Raw genomic sequence first — 19,743 nt, forward strand, 5'->3', positions numbered from 1 at the left:
CTTCTTTAATCTTAACTCAAACTCTGTCTACAGTCGCTTTTTCTTTTGTCTTTCCTTAGAGCACAGAGCTTAAAAGTGCATGCAGTCCTCCAGCTGAGGCCTCACCCATGCGTTATAAAGCTTGACCATAACCTCCTTGGACTTTTCACATCAGGGCGCTATATAACCCAGCATTATGTTAGCCCTCTTAATAACTTTTGTGCACTTTCTGTATGGACATCCTGATGAGTCCCCCAAGTCTTTCTCATAAGGGGTCAGTTCAGATTTTAGACCTCCCATTGCATATTCAAGTCTTAACCTTTTTACTTCCTATACGTAATAACATTTATTTCTTTATCGCATTTTCACACACAGAATGTAGCTCAAAGTGTTTTGCAAGATGTCAAATAGTTAGAAGAAAAGAAAAACCAGTTAAATATTTTACATTTTAACATTTAGATGTCAGTGTTCACAAATCTGCCCAAGTCTGTGTGCTGTCCAAGTTGCTCTCATTCAGCCTGCTCTACATTATCTGCCAATCTGCCTGTCTCGGTGTCCTCTGTTAACTTCCCATCTACCAGCTGCCCCAGCACTGACCCTTATGGGACACTTTTTTAATATCTCCTAATTCTGATAAGGGCACCATGTCCCCTTGCTGCTAATGTTTTAACCAGTTTTTCCTCCATTCACATGCTACACTCTGAACTCCCACCACTTCTAATATGATGCCCACCTTCTTGTATGGCATCTTGCCAAATGCTTTCTGAACGTCGAGGTAAATCCTGTCATCTGCTCCACTCTGGTCGTGTACTTTTGCTGCTTCCTCGTAGAATTCCAGCGTGTTGGTAAAACACGACCTCCCACACTGACTGTTCAGTCAGACTCCTGTTCTTCTCATGTGCTACTCAGTCTTTTCCTTAATAATCCCTTCTATTAATTTACCTGTGGTGCACATTTAAACTTTACTGAACTGTAGTTCATTAGATCTGCCGGAAAGCACGAGAAAGAACCAGCGAGGGTTTGTGAAAAAGTGAGTGCTTTGGCTAAAATTCAAAGTAATTAAGGGTGGTGAGATGCTGTGGTGAAGCTTCTTATCAGCAGATATGTGGCACACCTTCTAGAGCTGAAGGAAAAAAGTGTAGACCTGTGCACTGGAAAACGCTAAAAAAGGGGGCTTGGTTCTGTGTAATGGATAGAAAATGAATCATTCTATGCCATTGCATCATCTAAAAAGTTACAATGTTTTTGTAATGGACCTGAACTCTCTGTTTTTATTAGTGTGCAACTTGCAGTGCAGCTTTTCCTTATGGATTTTGTATTAATTTGCATTGCAACATGTTGCATTAGTGAATTTAATCACTTAACTGCATTGTACTAAATTATTTTTAGGAAAATGTTATCTTGGTGGTCATCTTGGTTACTTAAATTTTGTGCCTCTAAATTTCATCCCCTTTAATTATTTATTTGTAATTGAAAATCTCAAAGCGAGTCCAGTTCCTTTATGTGTATGCAGCAGAGTGACATTCTTACTTGAGTGTGTCCCACAGAGTAGTGACAGCAGTGCAGGACTAACGGAGGCCTTGAATTCGACATCGGGCAGTAACTGATGCAGTGGCTGTTGAGTAATCGTATGGTCGGAGGGTTAAAAACTCCCCTGAATCTAGTGGTGCAAGTCCTTGTGGACTCCGACAGATGAGGCAGAAAAGTGGTCTCATTTCTAAGGCACTGTGGGTTACTTACACCCGAAAGAGGAAGGAGTTGTGTGCCAGTAATGATCTGCTCTACCTTGGGTGGGGTGGGGTGGGGTGGGGGAGGGGGGAAGAAGTGCTGTACCCGCAGGTTATGTAGCCCAGCAAGGACCGCTAGACATTGGTGAGCTTAGACATCTGAGCTTTCCTGACTTGGCGCATTGAGCGGCACACAAGACTTGTGATTTAGCTAAAAAGTAAACGTTGTGAGCCATCATTCTGAGTGTGAGAGGCTGTTTCTTGAACCTTTGAATTTGCTTACAGATGTTGAGCATAACACTTTCTCTTGCACACACCACACACTGTGAAGTTGGTAAAGTCTGTAGTAGTTTATAGGGTGGTCCAGATCGAATTATGCAACTTTTAATGCAACGCTGCAGAAAAACAATACAGGACAAAAGAATTGTTCGAAATATCTTGTAACTAGCAAAATACCCGCGCTTCGCAGCAGCAAAGTACTGCATTAAAATTTTTATTAAGAAGAAAATTAAACTTTTTTAAACTGAGGGAAAATATTCCAATAATTATTTGTTAAGGATCTCTTTGTATACCACGTTGTGAGTTCGGCCCTCCAGTTGTAATCTGACCAAGCTGTGCGCTGAGCTTACTCTTGAGCATGTAACGTACAGTCGGCCATGTGAACAGTAATCTTGTCTCAAATCTCACAGCTTGGATTGCTGCTGTTGTAATCGGTTTGAGTTTCATGGTTTGTTTCAATGACGACAGTATTTGTAGAACTTGTTGTGTTGAAGTGACATTCGGCATCTGTCAAGCGTTGTAAGCACACAACCGGTTTCATCGATAAAATCACATCCAGCTTTTGAGAGTTTAAACATTCATAAACATCAAAGTGTCCACTACTGAAATCGTCACCTGTGAGTCTAAGATGTTTAAGAGGCATTGGCGGTTGTCCAAAGGTGTAAAATATTTGGCCATTTCGGTACACTTGAAAGTGACAACCGAACAATTCAGCGGTAGCCATCAACTCACATGCAGATCCATAGGTGAAGGTCTTAAGCATTTCACTCTTCTAGTGCTCCTGTGTAGTCTAATTATCTCCTGTACGTCATCAGTCCACACCTTGAACCTGTCCAGTCATTCAATACATAAGACACAATGGATATCAAGAGTGAGCCTGATATGGCCGTGCAATATGTAACACAGAGAATGGAAAAGGCAGGCGGCATCTCCGGGCATGGAAACCACTCGGTAAGTGACAGTTCTCTGATCAATGGTGATCACCTCGATAGAGATGTTAATGGGGGTACAGTTGGAACGATAAAGGAAATGAGTACCTGAACAATGTAAAGTAAGTCTAAAATACCTACACAATAACTATAATCGTAATAAACGAACAATAAAACAGCAGAGAAGCCGTGGATTAAATAAAAAGGCTGTAGTTATCAGCAGGGAGACGTGAATCCCGTGGCGAAGATAATCTTCAATTCTCTCTCTGAAATACGGAATATCTTCGGCAGAATGCATTTCATCGGCAGTAGTAAGCATTTTTCTAATTCTTGTGCTATCGATTCACCAATCAGTAACTAGAGGGCGTGTTAGAGCCCACCCTCTCAACTTTGACGAGTGAAAGTGACAGTTTTATTTCATGACGGTTTGCAGGAATGTTACGGACAAAATGAAATAAATAAATAAGCAACGAAAAACATATTTCGTGACATATTTATTTATTTATGCTCACATTTCACAGTACTTTTATTTATTTACGCATTTATTTATTTATTTCATTTTGTCCAAAATATTCCTCCATAGTGTGTGTGTGAGATATAAATATAAATAATTAGGATTCAGTTAGCGTTGGGAACCCGCATACCAAATTTCTTGGAAGATGGGCCCATAAGTAACGAAGACCGTTGGAAAGTTCAATATGGTGGCCGACAGTGGCATCATACCACTGAAATAAGTACATACATCAGTTTCGGTTAGTGCAGGGAAGCCGCCTACCAAATTTCGTGAAGATGGAGCCATAAATAAGAAAATTTAGCATGGCGGACGTTGTCGATCGTTATGACTGTTTGTCGAATTTTGAAATGAAACCTGCTTAGCTTTTGTAAGTAAGCTGTATCAGCCCTCTACCTACACGGGATGTTGGAGAATTAGTGACTCAGTCAGTCAGTGAGGGCTTTGCCTTTTATTAGTATAGATAACTGAAAATGGACTTGCATTGAATTAGTTCACTGATTTTTCCATGTAATGTCCCACTTGTCCTCCATTCAGTTGGATGCAGGCTCGGAGTAATAAACTTAAGAAGTTACAGCATAATGAAATTTGCATAATTAGATCTGGACCACCCTGTAGTTCTGCAGTTGTCTATTCTTGATGAAAATGTTAAATTGTGTTTGTTGAGTAAAACTGTGGGGCTGCCCTCCTGTTTCATGCCACAAGAACGTCTGAGGCAGTGGGCCTGTATTTTTAATCGTGAACTTACACATGCATTTTGTATGTCATTAACCTTTCTTGATTTGTTTTAAAGGCTGGGCAGGCTACTGAGACGGAGACTCTTATTCCACTTACCTACAGATGTGCCACATTGGTCCTTGTTGGAGACCCTGAGCAGCTGCCCCCTACAGTTGTATCACAGGTAATAATAAAAAACAATATATTCTATAACATTGTCCATCTATCTTGAAGTGATGTTACCTGCATACCACAGCGTAGAAAATCACGCTGGCCATCACAGAGTTGTAGAAGATGTGAAGGATGTGACTTCCCACATTACAGGAGTGGTGTCTCTGAAGGAAGAAGAGTCTGCTCTGCACTTCTAGATCCTCTGTGTTCTGAGACCAGTCCAGCCTGTCGTTAATGTGGAACACCTCTATGTCCACTCCTTAAATAGGCTCCTTGATGCATCAGAAATCAATAAACCTGTTCCTTGGCAGCCAATTCTTTTTGCATCAAGAGACAAACCTCTCCTGTGTCTCCTTTATCAATACACCCATTAGTGCAGAATCTTCTGAGAAATTCTGCAAGTGACACGACTTGGTGTAATATTATTATAAAAAGCAGACTAGTTTCCTAGTTGTGCTCCAGTGTTGCTCACAGAGTCCTCGAGTCTCACAAACTGCGATCTGCCTGACAGATGGTCCATCATCCAGGACACCACAGGCTCACCCACCTGCATATCTCAGAGTTTACCCCTTAACAGGGATGGCTGAATGATACTGAAGGCAGTGGTGAAATCAAATCGCAGTACTTTCTGCTTTGTCCTGCCTGTGGAGCAGATAGATAATTACATCCTCCACTCCAATCTTTCTCTGATGGGCAGACTGTAGTGTGTCCAGGTGGGCTACCACAAGAGGACTCTTATAGTCCCAGACCAGTCTCTTAAAGGTCGTCTTGATGTGAGATGTAAGTGGCACTTATCGGTAGTCCTCTGTTGAAGAGGCGCCTGCCTTCTTTGGACTTTTGTGTAGGATGCTTTCCACAGCAGTGGCATTTTCTGAAGCCTTGGGGACATAGTGAACAGGTGACAGAGGACACCACAAGGTTGATCAGCACCGTCCTTAAAATCTTTAGGACTGACTCCATCTGGTCCGGCAGCTTTTCCTGAGTGTAGCTTCCTCGGTTGTCTCCTTACTTGGTGTTCAGTTATGGTCAGTCTGTGCTGATGGTCCGAGATGGACTCATCACTGGTAGGAGTTTTTGATGTAATAAGGATGGTGTGGGGAGACTCGTTATTAGAAGAGACGGTGGGAGGGGAAGAAAAACTTGTCCACATGCCTTTCTAGCACCTGAGCCCCAGATTGCTTGAGTCCAGTAGTGATACGCAGGCCATTCCAGGCATCCTTCATGTTATTCTGAGTGAATTTCTTTTCTTTTTTAGCTTTTCAGCTTCCTTTCCTTTACTCAGCTTTTTCTTTAGTATTCTGTGTGTCCTTCAGAGCCTCTTTGTCACTGGATTTGAATGCTCTTCACGTTTTCTCATTTAAGAGACCTTTTACCTCCTTAGTAATCCAGAGCTGCTTGTTTGGAAAGCAATGTACTGTCGGGAGTTAATATAATCTGATGCAGTGACAGTGTCCCTCAGTATTGTCCCCATGTGACTCACACATCAATTCGTAGTTTGTCATTTGAGCCTCCACCTTCTCGCTGTTCTGGTGGTCCCAGGATGCTGTCTAATAACAGGCGTGTAACTGGGAGTAAGAGGAGTCGGGTTGTGGTCCAATCTGCCTAAAGGAGCCATTAGTCTACATTTAAAGGCATCTAACTTTTGAGTAAAGCCGCTTGTTACCTCGAGTGGAATCGGTCAGTAGTGTGTGTCACTGAAGTACAGCAGAAGCGCCTAAGGGACCCCGTTTTTAACAATACTTTGTTCTAGAAAGTCTTTCTTTGCATTATCTACTTAAACTTGAGTCAGATTTCTAATTCCATAGTTTGGGGTCAGTTTGCTTGTCCTGCTACTGCCGTATTAAGCGGTTTTGTTTTTAGAGGTTTGCTGCTCATGCGAGATCAGCGTGAAGCACTTTGACTTTAATCGTTTAATGCCTTATTACTGCGCTTCTCTTCAGGCCACACAGGCCTTTACGCTTACGTATTTGGTTGACGCCACGACAACTTACAACATTTATGGTATAATTGATTACATTTTCTTTGGTTGTCCAGTTGGCGCACAGATGGGTCAAGTGAGTCCAAAGCCTTAACCACCACACCATCTTGGCTAGTTATTTGTGTTCCACTTTGAAATAAAGCTGCGATTATCTGCTGTGGTTTCCTTTGCCACGAATATCCAAATGAAAAGCAGGAGCTAAGTAAATAAGTGACATTTAAGGCGGGATGTCTGCTAGACTGATCTTCTTCTCTGAGGAGTTTGACCAGAGGTGTGAGGAGCACTTTAATGCCACAACACTGTTGACCTGCCTTCCTGAGGGCCATTTCATATGTTGATCATAGCGCTGGCAGATGTTCTCCATCAGATCCGTCCAAAAAGTGGAATCATGGGAGACTTTTCATGACTTGTGAAGTGCAAGGACGCTACTTGAAAGAGTTTGCCAACCTTCTCTACAGACACTTTTTAATACAGTATAGTCTTTGATTTCAGGGCTCTTGAACTATAGGATTCTGGGACATTTATTCTTTACCATTCTGGTCTTGCATTTCTAAAGCAGGAGCTCTCTGAGCACTACTGTTGTCACATCAGGTTTAGAGTGTTGGTGGATTTCACCTGTCATCTCCCGAGCAGCTTGGGAGTTTTCATGGACAGAAGGTCAGGGTGCAGCGTGGTGATGATGCACTTTGAGAGTTGTACCTCACTTGCATGTGGATGATGTTCTCTTGGCTTTAATGGACCGTCAGCTCCAGGTCACAGGTGAGATGAGAGTCCATTACTTGGCCTCTGTCTGCGTCGTGGTTCTTGCTTGGAATGTTGGTAACTTGCTGTTCATAGGTTTGGGAGAAGAGGTTCCTTCATGCGTGTACGTTTTAAAACTTCCTGCTGTAGTTCGCATAAGAGTTGAGGGAGCTCATGGTTTGTCCAGTGGATTACTACAGAAGGGTCATTGTGTAGTTCAGTGGTTTCAAGGTCCGTTGTCAGGGTCAGGTTTTTATTCCAACAGATTTTTCAGTGACTTTGCCGTCTTTGGTTTTGCTTGTAATTGATTTTGCTGCTTAGTTGGCCTACAAACAATTCTGTCAGATTCATAAGTTTGAATTTTTTCACATAACTTGAAATCTTATGTTTTGCTGCTTTCTTTTTAATTGTCCCTTTTCTGTCGAGTCTGTCCCCGTGTCTGCAGTGCACATTACTAATCATTGGCCTTTGGATTACAATTAAGGGACCAAAAAACACTGAAGAAGAGCAGAGCCTTCACTGCCGGTTTGACATGGCTGCTCATTATGAATTTCTTAGAAGCAAGTGAATGTTGTGCTGAAGTCCTTGCTCCTCACTCCATGTGGTCAGCATTGAGGTACAATTAACCCTTAAACCGCCGGAACCGGCTATAGTTGGTTCCCAATGCAATTTGCCAGCACACAGGGGGCGAGTATATTCGGCGATGTATATTCGTTGAACGCTGCAACCGGCTATAGTTGTTTCAAAGAGCAATTTGCCAGCACGCCAAAGCTGATCAGTCAGTGCCGTATATTCGTTGAGCAGCCAGCTCATGGGCACTGCCAGCCTCGGCAGAACTGCAACATCACCGTCTCTGGGATTGAGCCGCTGCACTAGACGAGCCTGCCGGCATCAGCGCTTACCTCTGTGTGTTTGCGTGCAGCCCGTTCAATCGCAGTTGGCTTAGTGATCTACTGAATTTCATCCATGGCCTCCGTTGCACTTTGTACGCATTATTCCAGTAGTCTCTCTATAGTTTTTACAGTTCATTAGCAGTGTGTAAAATGATCAGTTGTAGTAATTGTGATGCTCTTTCCATTCAAATTTCACATTTTATTTGTGAATTGTGAAGTTTACTTAAAAAGTGCAACAATAAAGTATTTGGCATCCAGGGGTGCATTAACCCCCAAGTATGTGGCAGTTTAAGTGTTAAGGGAGCAAACTGTACAGAACAGGTTGAGTTAAAAAGGCAATGACCCAAGGAAATGAAATCATTTAAGACTTTGGCAAAAATAAGTGTGCTTCTGAATCTCTTAGAATAAAATACTGAAAGGATGAGCTTAGTGAAGAATGAGAGGAATACCCCGACTATGGAGCTTGTTGGAATAAAAGCCCATAGCTGCAGGGAATCCCCAGGACTGAAAGTGGCAACTACTGGTTTAGATGGACTCCATTTGGAAACAGTAGTGCTGTTTTCAAGTAGAAAGCCCAAATGTAGAAATGAAATCCTTCTTGCTGACGAGGCCTGAGAGCTTTAAAAAGGCAGCCCACTGGCGTCCCGGCTTTGACTTCATTAAAGTTTAAAAGGCACAAAGTCCCCATGTCTACTATGCAGCCAGCAACTTGAGGTCAGCACTTTAGGTTCCAGGGCCACAATGCTGAGTAAGGTTGTCGAACTTGAAGGAGATGTCCTATTAGTGTTTGTCTGATGATGATGATGACGTTCTTCATCATAAAAAACTCTGAGAGGTGAATGTGATGTGCATGCTGTGAAATGATGCATCTGTTTTTGACAAGAATGGGTTCAAAGCTCAGTGTGCTTGAAGTGCAGTCTCATGAATGCCATCCCATGTCTGCTGGGGTTCCACCTGGGAAACTGCATGGCAGATCTTCCAGAGTTTGTGGCTCTCCACATGGCTACGTTTGGGCTGCTGACTGGCCATTGACATTGCAGAGGTGCGAGTATAAAACAAGACTGTTTTCTGTGGCAAAAAACATGAAGTGCAAAAAGCTTCTCTTTTATTTCAAAACATTCCAATATACATCGATAAATCATTTTTTAAGCAATTAGATTCAACCATAGCCTCATTTATTTGGAACTCGAAATCTCCACATATCCAAAGAGCGACCCGGCGACGACAGAAGACCGAAGGTGGCATGGCTCTACCCAACTTTCAGTCTTATTACTGGGCAGCAAACATACAAGCTATAAAAACCTGGACACAAATAGAACAGCAGGCACAGGCTGGTCAGCAATAGAAGTAAAATCCTGCAGCACTTCTTTATATTCCCTGCTTTGTGCTCCAATACATGCAAGTTATCACCAATATACTAACAACCCAATTGTGCTTCACTCACTCAGAATATGAACCAATGCAGGAAGAATTTTACGATGACGAATCTTATCTGTGGCACCTCTGAATGAGAACCACCTTTTTCAACCTTCCAAACATATGCAGTTTTTAATATCTGGAAAACATTTGGGATTAAATTGCTTGGAGATCTTTATATAGACAACGTCTTTGCATCCTATGAACAATTACATTCCAAATTAAACTTTCCAGCAACACGTTTCTTTCACTATCTTCAAATTAGAAGCTTTGTTAAACCAAACTAAAATATTGCTCAGTCTCGGACTCAAGACAGCATTTCTGCAATATATAAAATTATTTTACAGTCTCTCGCTTTCAAAGATCCTAGAGGACACTGGGAAAAGGATCATCTCACTCAACATATCAGAAAGGGAGTGGAAGGTAGCAATGCAGAGAATTCACTCGAGCTCCATATGCACACAGCATACAATTATTCAACTCCAAATTATATATCGAGCACATCTGCCTCGCCTAAAACTCTCCAAAATGTTTCCAGGGCGAAATCCAACCTGCGAACGCTGCGATCGAGCTCCCAGCCTCACTGGGTCATTTTGGGCACATGCACCAAATTGACATCATTCTGGACAAAAATGTTGAAGCGCCTTTCAGACAGCCTTGGTGTCCCAATCCCTCCTAACCCTAACAGCTGTGTTTGGTGGGCTCACAGAGGGGCTTCAAGTGGAGAAGGACAAACAAACTGTCATGGCCTTTACTTCACTATCAGCACGTAGACTTATCTCGCTCAACTGGAAGAATCCTGACTCTCCTGTTTTAAGTCAGTGGGTCACTGATGTTTTATATTTGAAATTGGAAAAAAATTGAATTCTCTGTTCGAGGATCTGTGCAGAACTTTTTTCAAAACCTGGCAGGATCTCATGTGTAATATTTTAGAATAAGTTCTTAAAGCACGGAGGAAATTCTTTTTTTTTTCTTTTTTTTTTTTATCCACCTCATTTATCCACTCATCGATTTATGTATTGTGACCAGCTTTACGTTTGACTCCGTTGAGCTTGCTGTCTTTCTCGGGGTGGGGGTTGGGTTGATTTGTTATCAATTCTATTTTTTGTAAAAATTGATCCATCTGTATGGAATGATTACAATAAAATCAATACAATTAAAATAAAATTGGGGGGAAAAAAAGTAATAAGCTAACTAAGTGGTCCTCAACTCCAGTCCTGCAGACCACCTTAAGGTGGTTGGGATGAACTCCTGCCTTTGTTAAACAAGCAGTTATTTCCAAAAAAAACATGAAGTGCAGACAATGATTTGGCAAGAAGGAATTTGAAATGTAAAGCCTTGAATTGAAGTCTCAAGTCCTTGATCTTGTCACATCTCAGAATGGCTTTCTGTGTTTGTGTGCACTTTAGGCCCTTTCTGTGGTCCAGTAAATGTGTGTACAGAATCTGCTGCCACGTGAAAGGAGAGCTGAGTGTTGCCTTTGCCTCCTTTGTGTGTTTGTTTTGCTTATTATTGGCTTTTGTTTTTCTTTTCTAGAAAGCCAAAGAGCGAAAGTATGACCAGTCATTGATGGCTCGGCTGTGGAAGTGCCTGCACCGGGATATTAAGCAGAACCCCAGCATCCCAAACCCGATTAATTTTCTTACCATGCAGTACAGAATGCACCCTGATATATGCCTGTTTCCTTCAAATTACATCTACAATAGGGCTCTAAAAACAGATGGGTAAGAACTCTCTAACATTGAAGTGTTTTTCACTTTTAGATTTTTTTTAAAGTTCGTAAATTTCATTTTCAATATCAGTTCAGTTTATTTTTAGGTATTTTTGATCATTCCAGATTCAGCTCAGTTTTGCGTTTTAAGTCAGTCAATTAGGTTGTGATGAACTTGCACAGATTTTGTTTTTATTTTCATTTTTAGCATTTGAGATTGTAAATTACACGGCTTACTGTACTTTGCTTTGCCTACGTATTGTTACCATTTTTTTTTATACATTGTCATAATGGTGATCCCACACGAACAGTACAACCGTAAAGGCCACAGTGTCCTATAATCCTGAGAGCCAAAGGACAAAATCCAAGCTAAGCCTCTTAGTTGGCACTTTTGAATTTTTTTTCTTTTTCTGTCCTCTGCATCTTATTCTGTTAAGCCCTTTTGAATTTGTCAAAACTAATAAAATACTCCAGTTTTATTCATTAATGAAGTGTGCTGAATAGAAGACAAAAGACTGAAGTGTTTGCCCACGGCAGAGTATTCATGATTGTGCTGTTAATGACCTGTCATTTGCTAAATCTCCTTTCCTTCTCTCACAGAGCTACAGCGGAGCAGAGATGCAGCATCAGATGGCCTTTTCAGCCGTATTGCATCTTTGATGTTTTGGATGGCCGTGAAACAAAGGAAGGAGAGTAAGTAACAGGTTGGATTTTAAGGCCACTCACTTGAGTGTGTGTTGTGTTGTATGCCCCCTGCGTGATATTAAGCACTAAATTCGCGTCATTCACGTAGTGCCAAGGACTTCAGTGCCAGTCCTCTGTATTGGCATTTGTCTGAGCCACTCTTCACTGGCACTACCTCTGAGTGTGTTCCCATAAAGCCTGCTTCTCCAACGCTGCCTTTATTTTCGAGGACTCTTTCTCACCTCCTGTTTGCTTTTACTCATCCTGTCTGTCTTTGAAGGCTACTCTCTCGGTGTGCCTCGTGTATGTTGTCTCCTTGTGTGTTTAGTACTTGCACTTCCATTTCAGTTGTGACGCCAAAGGTAATCTGACAAATCGCACCAAAGTCTTACTGAACAATCGTACTGCGCCAGGGGACAAGACACACACACACACACACTCTTTAGTGTTTTATTGTACAGTGGATTTGTCAAATTTATATGGTCTCAATGTTTCCAGTTCTCTATTCTTGTGACTCCTGGCACAAAGTAGACCTATTGACTAATTTTACATTTGATATTCTGGTGTGGCATTTAAACGTAATTCTGATTGATTGTTTTTTGCGTTTTTAAAATGTGCTGTTTGTGCAAAGCAGATGTGAATTACTTTGTACGTTTTTCATTTAGTCTCGCCTCTCCCATGCTCTTCCAAAAGATTATTTTTGGTAGTAACCTTTTTTTAAGCCCCTTTTCCATAACCCTCATTATCAGCTGCCATATTAGCTTGGCATGAGCAGTCTAAGTGGTTACCCTTAAACTGGGGCGTCTCAACACCAAGCCCCACTTACCAAGGCAGTTTAAAAAGCTCCTTCTCAGCTGCTAAGCTCTTATCTTGGCATGATACCTTGACCTGGCCAAACACACTGTACTGTACTCTCTTTTAACACACTGTAAAATCAATAGTAGCAAGCGTCGTAATGGAGGATACTTAGCCAGAGATGACAATGACAAGTCTTTCAGGCTTTGGTTTATGGCTGTGCAGGTCTTTTATTTCACCAATTTCAGAGGGAGATGTAGACATCTTGTCACGGTGATGCTGAAGATCTTCTTTTTTTTTTTTCTTTCCCCCCAGTGTGTAATGCGTCCCAAGCTTAAAGGCCTCTTTCCATATGTGGTTAAAAAGTAATTAATAAAGGATTGATAATCTTAAACTCACTAGCCATGGTTATGCTGCAAAGGTGTCTTTTTCCTCCGTGCAGCCGCCCGTGCTAATCTTATTTATCCCCCAGCTGATTAAGTTGTTTTACAAATATCAAAGCAATGAAGTTAGGCCTAGTGGTCTACTGCTAGTTAAAAGATGCAAAATTCAAAATAATGAAGGTTCAGACTGACACGTATATCCAAAGTTTATAGTTTAATGCAGCTTGTTTCATTCATCGTGGACTTGATTGATGCTGTAGAACTTACACGTCTCGCCACACATACGGTGTTGTCCAGAGTAGGGATGGGTGGGTATCATTAAGATTTTATCATCACCACTTATCAATACTCAAGGGGGGGTTTGGGGATGGGGTTTAATGTTGTGGAGAAATCTTCAGAAAAAACGAGCAGAGTCTTCAGAAAGAAAGGCAGTCAGAATTTAGACTTTATTGCATGCTATAGGAAACAATTGCAGAGCACATAAAGCCATCGTAGTTCATGAAATCAGACCCAAATTTAGTACAGTTCTTATCACAAAATGTCCCCCCTTATGCCACTTTCCCCAACATCTGCTGTACAGGGATTCTCACGATGATGACCTCGCTCAGCACCTTTTCCCATAACAATCACCTGGTTTGGCAGACCTTCTCATGACAATACCTTTTGACCCCATAGACATCCCCATAATAATGTTCTTCCCAGTAGACCTTCTCATAACAAATTTCCTTCCCAGTCCATTTTCTCATAACAACCACTTCAGCTTGAATGACGTATCCATCACCCGATTACCTTGACCTTCGTTCTCGCGTCCTAATCCAGAGCTGTCAAAGATCGTTGGCCTTTTGGTTAATCAGTTCTTATAATTAAGTTGGGATCAGGAGAACCCACGTGAGAAAACTGGACTGCACAATTCATAATCCAATTAATGGTTCTTGTTGCACTAGCATTTCTGTAAGGCTCAAATAATTGGCATCTGTGCCAGTAAGATGCACAGCTTCACTGGTAAGAGCCAAGCTTCATGGCTGCTTGAAAGAAGGGAAAAGACAAGCCTTTAACAATTGATTATTTTAGCTAACTAATGTGTTCTGCTGTAACTTTAATATTTGGATATATAAGGAAGCATTGGCATATTCGCTTAAATGCTTTATATATGTGTATGTGTATGTATATATATATATATATATATATATATATATATATATATATATATATATATGTGTGTGTGTTTGTGTGTGTGTGTGTGTGTGTGTGTGTGTGTGGTAATGTACAGACCTACAAACACAGACAGCCGTGGCACACAGCAGCACACTTGTCTGACTTGCTGTTGCTTACTTCACAGGCATCTATGTGCAGGGAAAAGTCCCTAACCTTCAATAATCAACTCTTCTATAGCTCAGACTAACTAGGTGTTGCATTTTATTTTAATTTTAATGCCCAAATTATTGATGAGTTTGAATAGAACTAAATGGCATTGAAGTGCTTGTATGTTTATGTGCTAACTTGAGAGCCTGCCCAGTACTCGCACAGGCCCAGGCCCTGTATGCCGTTTGTTTCGTCTTCTGTCAGTGAGAAGCTTGGCACCTGCATTCCCAAAACAAAATCTGCCTGCTTACTTCTTCAGAGAACATAACGTCCCTGACTCGCAGAAGTTCAAAACAAAGCAAGTGAAAAGTCGGGCAGGCCAGAGCCCTTCTGCTAAGTAAATGGTGTCCCCTTAAAGCTGCTTTAGGCCGAGACTTTCATAGCTAACAGCACTAAAACTAACAGATAGATAGATAGATAGATACTTTATTAATCCCGAGGGGAAATTCACATAATCCAGCAGCAGCATACTGATACAAAAAACAATATTAAATTAAAGAGTAGTAAAAATGCATGTAAAAGCAGACAATAACTTTGAATAATGTTAGCATTTATTCCCCCGGGTGGAATTGAAGAGATGAAAAGTGTGGGGGAGGAACGATCTCCTCAGTCCATCAGTGGAGCAGGACGGTGACAAAGGTCTGTCGCTGTAGCAGTGGCGTAGCTCGAGTTCGTGCCACGTGGGGTGGGGCTTCAATTTGCTGCCCTCCAACATATCTGAATATGTTAAACTATTTCAATAGAAAGTTAAAATGATGTATAGAGAAAAATTAAGATACATTTTGCATAGATTTATTCATATGTAAAGAAACAGCAATCATTTTTTATATATATTTGTAAGCATCAACTAGACAAGAATATAGTATAGACGCACTGATAAGCCGTGTTCTAATTATTAGTTTAATATAATTACGCTACGAAAACCAGAACCAAAGTAATAGGTGGGGATGTTTTCTGCACAGAGCAAGAACGCATTCGGATTAATAACGAAATTAAATTATAAATTGTAAATTGGTGGTTTATATCTTCCTAGAAATTATCGGTGTAACGTTTATTTATTTTTGTCATTGCCTCATACATTTCAACTGCTGTGTCTGATGCAGGAGTCTTGTGACCAATAATGCCGACCAATAATGCCGTTCCCAAAAATGTGCCGCCCGAGGCGGACCGCCACCTCGGCCCCCCCAGCTACGCCACTGAACTGAAGGTACACCTCTGCCTGAAGATGACCCTGTTAAGTAGATGCAGTGAATTCTTCATGATTGACAGGAGTTTGCTTAGTGCCCGTCGCTCTGCTACAGCACAGCCAGTTTGTCAATCTTATTTGGTAGTGAGTTCACATTTCCCAGGATCACAGAAGGCACCGATGGTTTATAGCGCCACTTTCTCGCAAGCCGCTTGGCTTTTATCTTATCTTGGCGTCGACTCAGCTGCCCCAATATTGTCGTCTTACCTTGTCAGGTAAATAGGGAACCACACTGGCGTGGGCATTTCTTCTCCGTGCTTTAAGTTGACTTCTTGAATAGGCAAGTCTCGGTGTATAAAAATCCATGTCGAGTAGTAAAAAAGTGTCCAGGGAGTGATTCCACATAAAAGAAAGTGGTAGAAGTGATCAGTGAAATAGAAAATAATCGAGAAAAAGATAAAGTCATACACGGAGCTGCTGGAATGGCTGCCACTCACAGCGACGCTGGATATAGAAGTGTATAATAATAAAGCATATTGAGTCTTCATTGAAATTCTCAACACTAACTGTGGTTAGGAGCTGTCGTCATCTCCCAATTTAAAAAAAAAAGTTTACAACTGAAATAACTCATTTTTGATTGAGCACCGCTGACTTGTAATGGCTTGACTGGCTGATAAGCTGATCTACACTTAACTCTTCACACTGCAGCAAGGACTGCGTCACCATTTTGACCTAATGACTCCTGTGTATAAATTCAGCTCCTAAGACTCCAGACGTTTTAATCTTTTTTTTCACAAATGGTTATTCTTCCTTATTACTTGTCGCCTACATTTCAAACTGAAAATTGCAGTCCCAAGTGGAGGGTCTTCTTAAAATGACCTGAATAAATAAAGTTGGTGTTGTATTCTGAGACTTTAGCTACATAAAGCCCCCAAAACTGCTATTAGAGAAGACCCTCTGGGCTCAGCCTTTTAAGTTGAGGCAGAAATTCTATTTGAGTCCGTCATGCTTGTGTGGACAGTGGCCTACTATGGAGACTATCTATACTTCTTAACTTTAACTGTTGTGATTGGCTGCTGGCCTGCTGCTGTTCTCTGCTCGGTGTACATTACTGTGGCTGTGCCTGCACCAGTGGCTGTGCCTGCACCAGTGGCTGTGCCTGCACCAGTGGCTGTGCCTGCACCAGTGGCTGTGCCTGCACCAGTGGCTGTGCCTGCACCAGTGGCTGTGCCTGCACCAGTGGCTGATCAAATGACAGGCCGCTGTACAATCCACTGGACTTTTTTTGCCTGCAAGATGCCTGTAGTAGGTAGGTTGGCTGAACTGGGGAAGTTGGAGTTTCTGACTCCCTAATCTGTACAGAGTACCTCGTGGTGATGTTTTTGTACTTGCATGTTGTCATTTCATCACGAGTGAGTTATTTAAATATCGCACACTAGGCATTTCTGGTAATGAGTTTTATAGCAACACATTTAAGTGAATTCTGTGGACCTCTGGCTTGACTGAATATTATGCAGGTTTCCAGATTAACACAAACTCCGTCCTTACAGAGCTGTGGGGACTCCTGTGTGGTATTGAGTAAGATGGCAGACCAACTCAGGGTGCCTGCCTGTATTTATGCAGTATTTTGGTTTTTCTTTCTAATTATTCTGAAACATTTTTGCTGAATTGGTGGTGATTTATTTAAAAAAAAAAAAAAAAAAACTTACATTCTGGTTTTCCGTTTTTCAGTTCCTATGTCAACCATCAAGAAGTGAAGCTCGTGATGGAGCTGATTAAACTGGTGGTAGGGAAACAAAAAGGACGTGTTGGAGTCATAACTCATTATAGTGCCCAGAAGAACAGAATCCGAGAAATCCTCAACAAAGAAAAGAAAAATGATTCAATGAAGCTTTTGCAGTAAGTTCTTAAAATCATGTAATGAAATACGTCCAGACTGAATGGCTGTCGCGTCTGAACTCCTGTTACGTTCAATATGGGAGTACAGACAGTAGAAAACAAAAAGGAATCATTTTGTCCTGGGGAGTTGTCATGGCTAATTGTTTGTTCCATTCCACCCGATGTAAATGGTGTCTAAGTTTAAATCTCTTGTGTTCCTGAAGTGATTGTGAGACTTTTTACTTTTCATTTACTGTTTTCAGGTGTGTGGAGGTCGACACTGTGGATGGCTTCCAGGGTCAAGAGAAAGACTGCATTATAGTTTCTTGTGTACGAGCCAGCAGTTCAAAAGGCTCTATTGGGTGAGTGGCTTATTCCCCCAAATGCCCCCTTTATTGTCTTCAGTTTGCTTTACCAATTGTACAGTTAATAGAACTGAGTAAAATGACGGAGATGTGATGCGTGTTTCCCAGTCACTGGAATGTACTCTCTGCAAACTGCTGATTTTGCACAACAAGCAAAAAGTTATTTTCTGTGTGTCATCATCCATCTTTTCTGGATGTGCCCTTAAGCGGTGTTACTGAATCGGTGCTCCTGTGCTGTGGCACCTACACCTCAGAACAGGTAATCCACCTGAGGCTAAGCAAGTTTGGGCTCCGCCAGTATTTAGGTGGGAGACCATTTAGGTAAAGCTTAGGTTGCTCTTGGAAGAAGCATTTAGCGTGGCCATCGGGGGGCTTACCCTGTGGTCTGCGTGTGTATTCCAATGCCCCAGTGCAGTAACAGGGACTCTGCTGTAAACGCTGGGGCCATCCATTCAGTGCGATGCAAAACTGAGGCCCTGACTCCCTTCTGAAAAGAGTACAGAGTATTCTGATGTCCCACCATGCCTGCACCTCCAATCATTGTGTCTTCCTTATTGGCTGTCCATTTCTCTCACCCCAAGACATAAGCTATGCTGAGGCTACTGCTATTGCATTCATCCCTGTTAATGCTGCACATTGGTGGTTGGAGCCTATAAAGTGCTCTGAGTAGGTTAGATGTAATTCATGAAATTATTATTCTTATGTGTGCATGACAGTGAAACAACTTCCATATGTACTGTTGATTTCAATGTTGAGATTTTGATCTGTTGGACAATTTTGGGGGAATAAGAAAGTGAGACGTCCTCTTTTAAATGTGAACCGTGATGAAGGATTGAGACCTGATAGTAACTAAGGTTTCCTGGGACTAAGGCCTCATTTCAACCAAATCCATTGGGTCTGTACATGAAAGCAGTGATCTCTCCCTCTGCTGTTGAAGCACATTCAGTGTTTTAATTGCACTTTAATTACGCAGACCTCTTGATATGGCTGACCTGTGCATCTTTACGCCAGGCTCCACTGACCTCTGTACCCGCTTCATGGGGAGTGTTGGCCTCTAATTGGCTTCTCTCAAGTCTCCTCGTTTTGTTCCACAAGTTTTAAGGGATGACATTTTTTTTTTGTAGGTGGTGCCTTGATGGTTTGGCATAGTTTGCAATTTGATGCTTGAACCATCCGTGCCCACTGAGACATCCAGACATTTGGATGTTGATTTGTACCCAGCGCAGTGATAGCACTGCTGCCTCGCAGTATGGAGAACATGGGTTTTGCGTCCGGGTCCTCCCTGTGGGGAGTTTGAAAAGTGCTTTGAGAATAAGAAAAGTGCTATATAAATGTAAAGAAGAATCATTTTCCTAATGTATGTCTGTTTTTTATCTCAATTTGTTTTTACGTGATTGTCTGTTTTCAGTTTCATAATTTGAATAGTGATCACTTAACTGTGGGGTTTTTAATCCTGAAAATGTTAAGTTACCGTATATATTCTCGTACAGGACGGGTCATGAAACTCAAAAAAAAAAAAATTGATCATAAAATCAGACCCGACTTATATTATATGCCCGTTCAAAAATGGGACCCTTAATTTTTTATTTTTTTTCTATCTTCTTGCCTTCTCCAATCTCTTATCAGTTTCTCAGACATATTGAATTTTGTTGCAGCAGCACAGTTACCAGTTTCTTTTGCCACTTCAATGGCTTTTAATTTAAAACCAGCTCCATATTTCCTTCTGATCGAACGCTCCATCGTAGATAAGGATTGCTCTTACGATATGAAGGTGTATGAGGGTGCGAGATACACAAAACAGTGCAAACGTCTCTTCAGAACAGTTGGGGTATTACCAGGTGGTCATGTAGGCACAAAACATAGTCACCACGGAGCACACAGCCTTTTATTTCTCTCTCAGGGGGGCGGGCATTAGCATGTCATAATCTCTTGGACCAATAGCGTGAGTTTCCGCATTCGACTTAAAACGACTGACATTATAAAATACTGGAAATGATACAATAAAATCAATCCCTGACTTATCCACAGGAGAACTTAA

The 19,743-nt window shown here is 41.6% G+C and overlaps 1 protein-coding gene across 1 annotated transcript in view; it reads left to right on the forward strand.

Annotated features, from left to right (window-relative positions):
• Positions 1-19,743, forward strand: part of setx (senataxin) — a 122,846-nt gene that overhangs the window by 87,734 nt on the left and 15,369 nt on the right. Inside the window, exons 19-23 of the mRNA XM_039762571.1 lie at positions 4,219-4,326; positions 10,878-11,065; positions 11,653-11,745; positions 17,194-17,361; positions 17,604-17,702. Of these exons, the coding sequence (XP_039618505.1) occupies positions 4,219-4,326; positions 10,878-11,065; positions 11,653-11,745; positions 17,194-17,361; positions 17,604-17,702 (656 nt within the window). The remainder of the gene's footprint in view (positions 1-4,218; positions 4,327-10,877; positions 11,066-11,652; positions 11,746-17,193; positions 17,362-17,603; positions 17,703-19,743) is intronic.

Source organism: Polypterus senegalus, chromosome 9, assembly GCF_016835505.1.
Source record: "Polypterus senegalus isolate Bchr_013 chromosome 9, ASM1683550v1, whole genome shotgun sequence".
In the NCBI taxonomy this organism is placed as follows: domain Eukaryota; kingdom Metazoa; phylum Chordata; class Cladistia; order Polypteriformes; family Polypteridae; genus Polypterus; species Polypterus senegalus.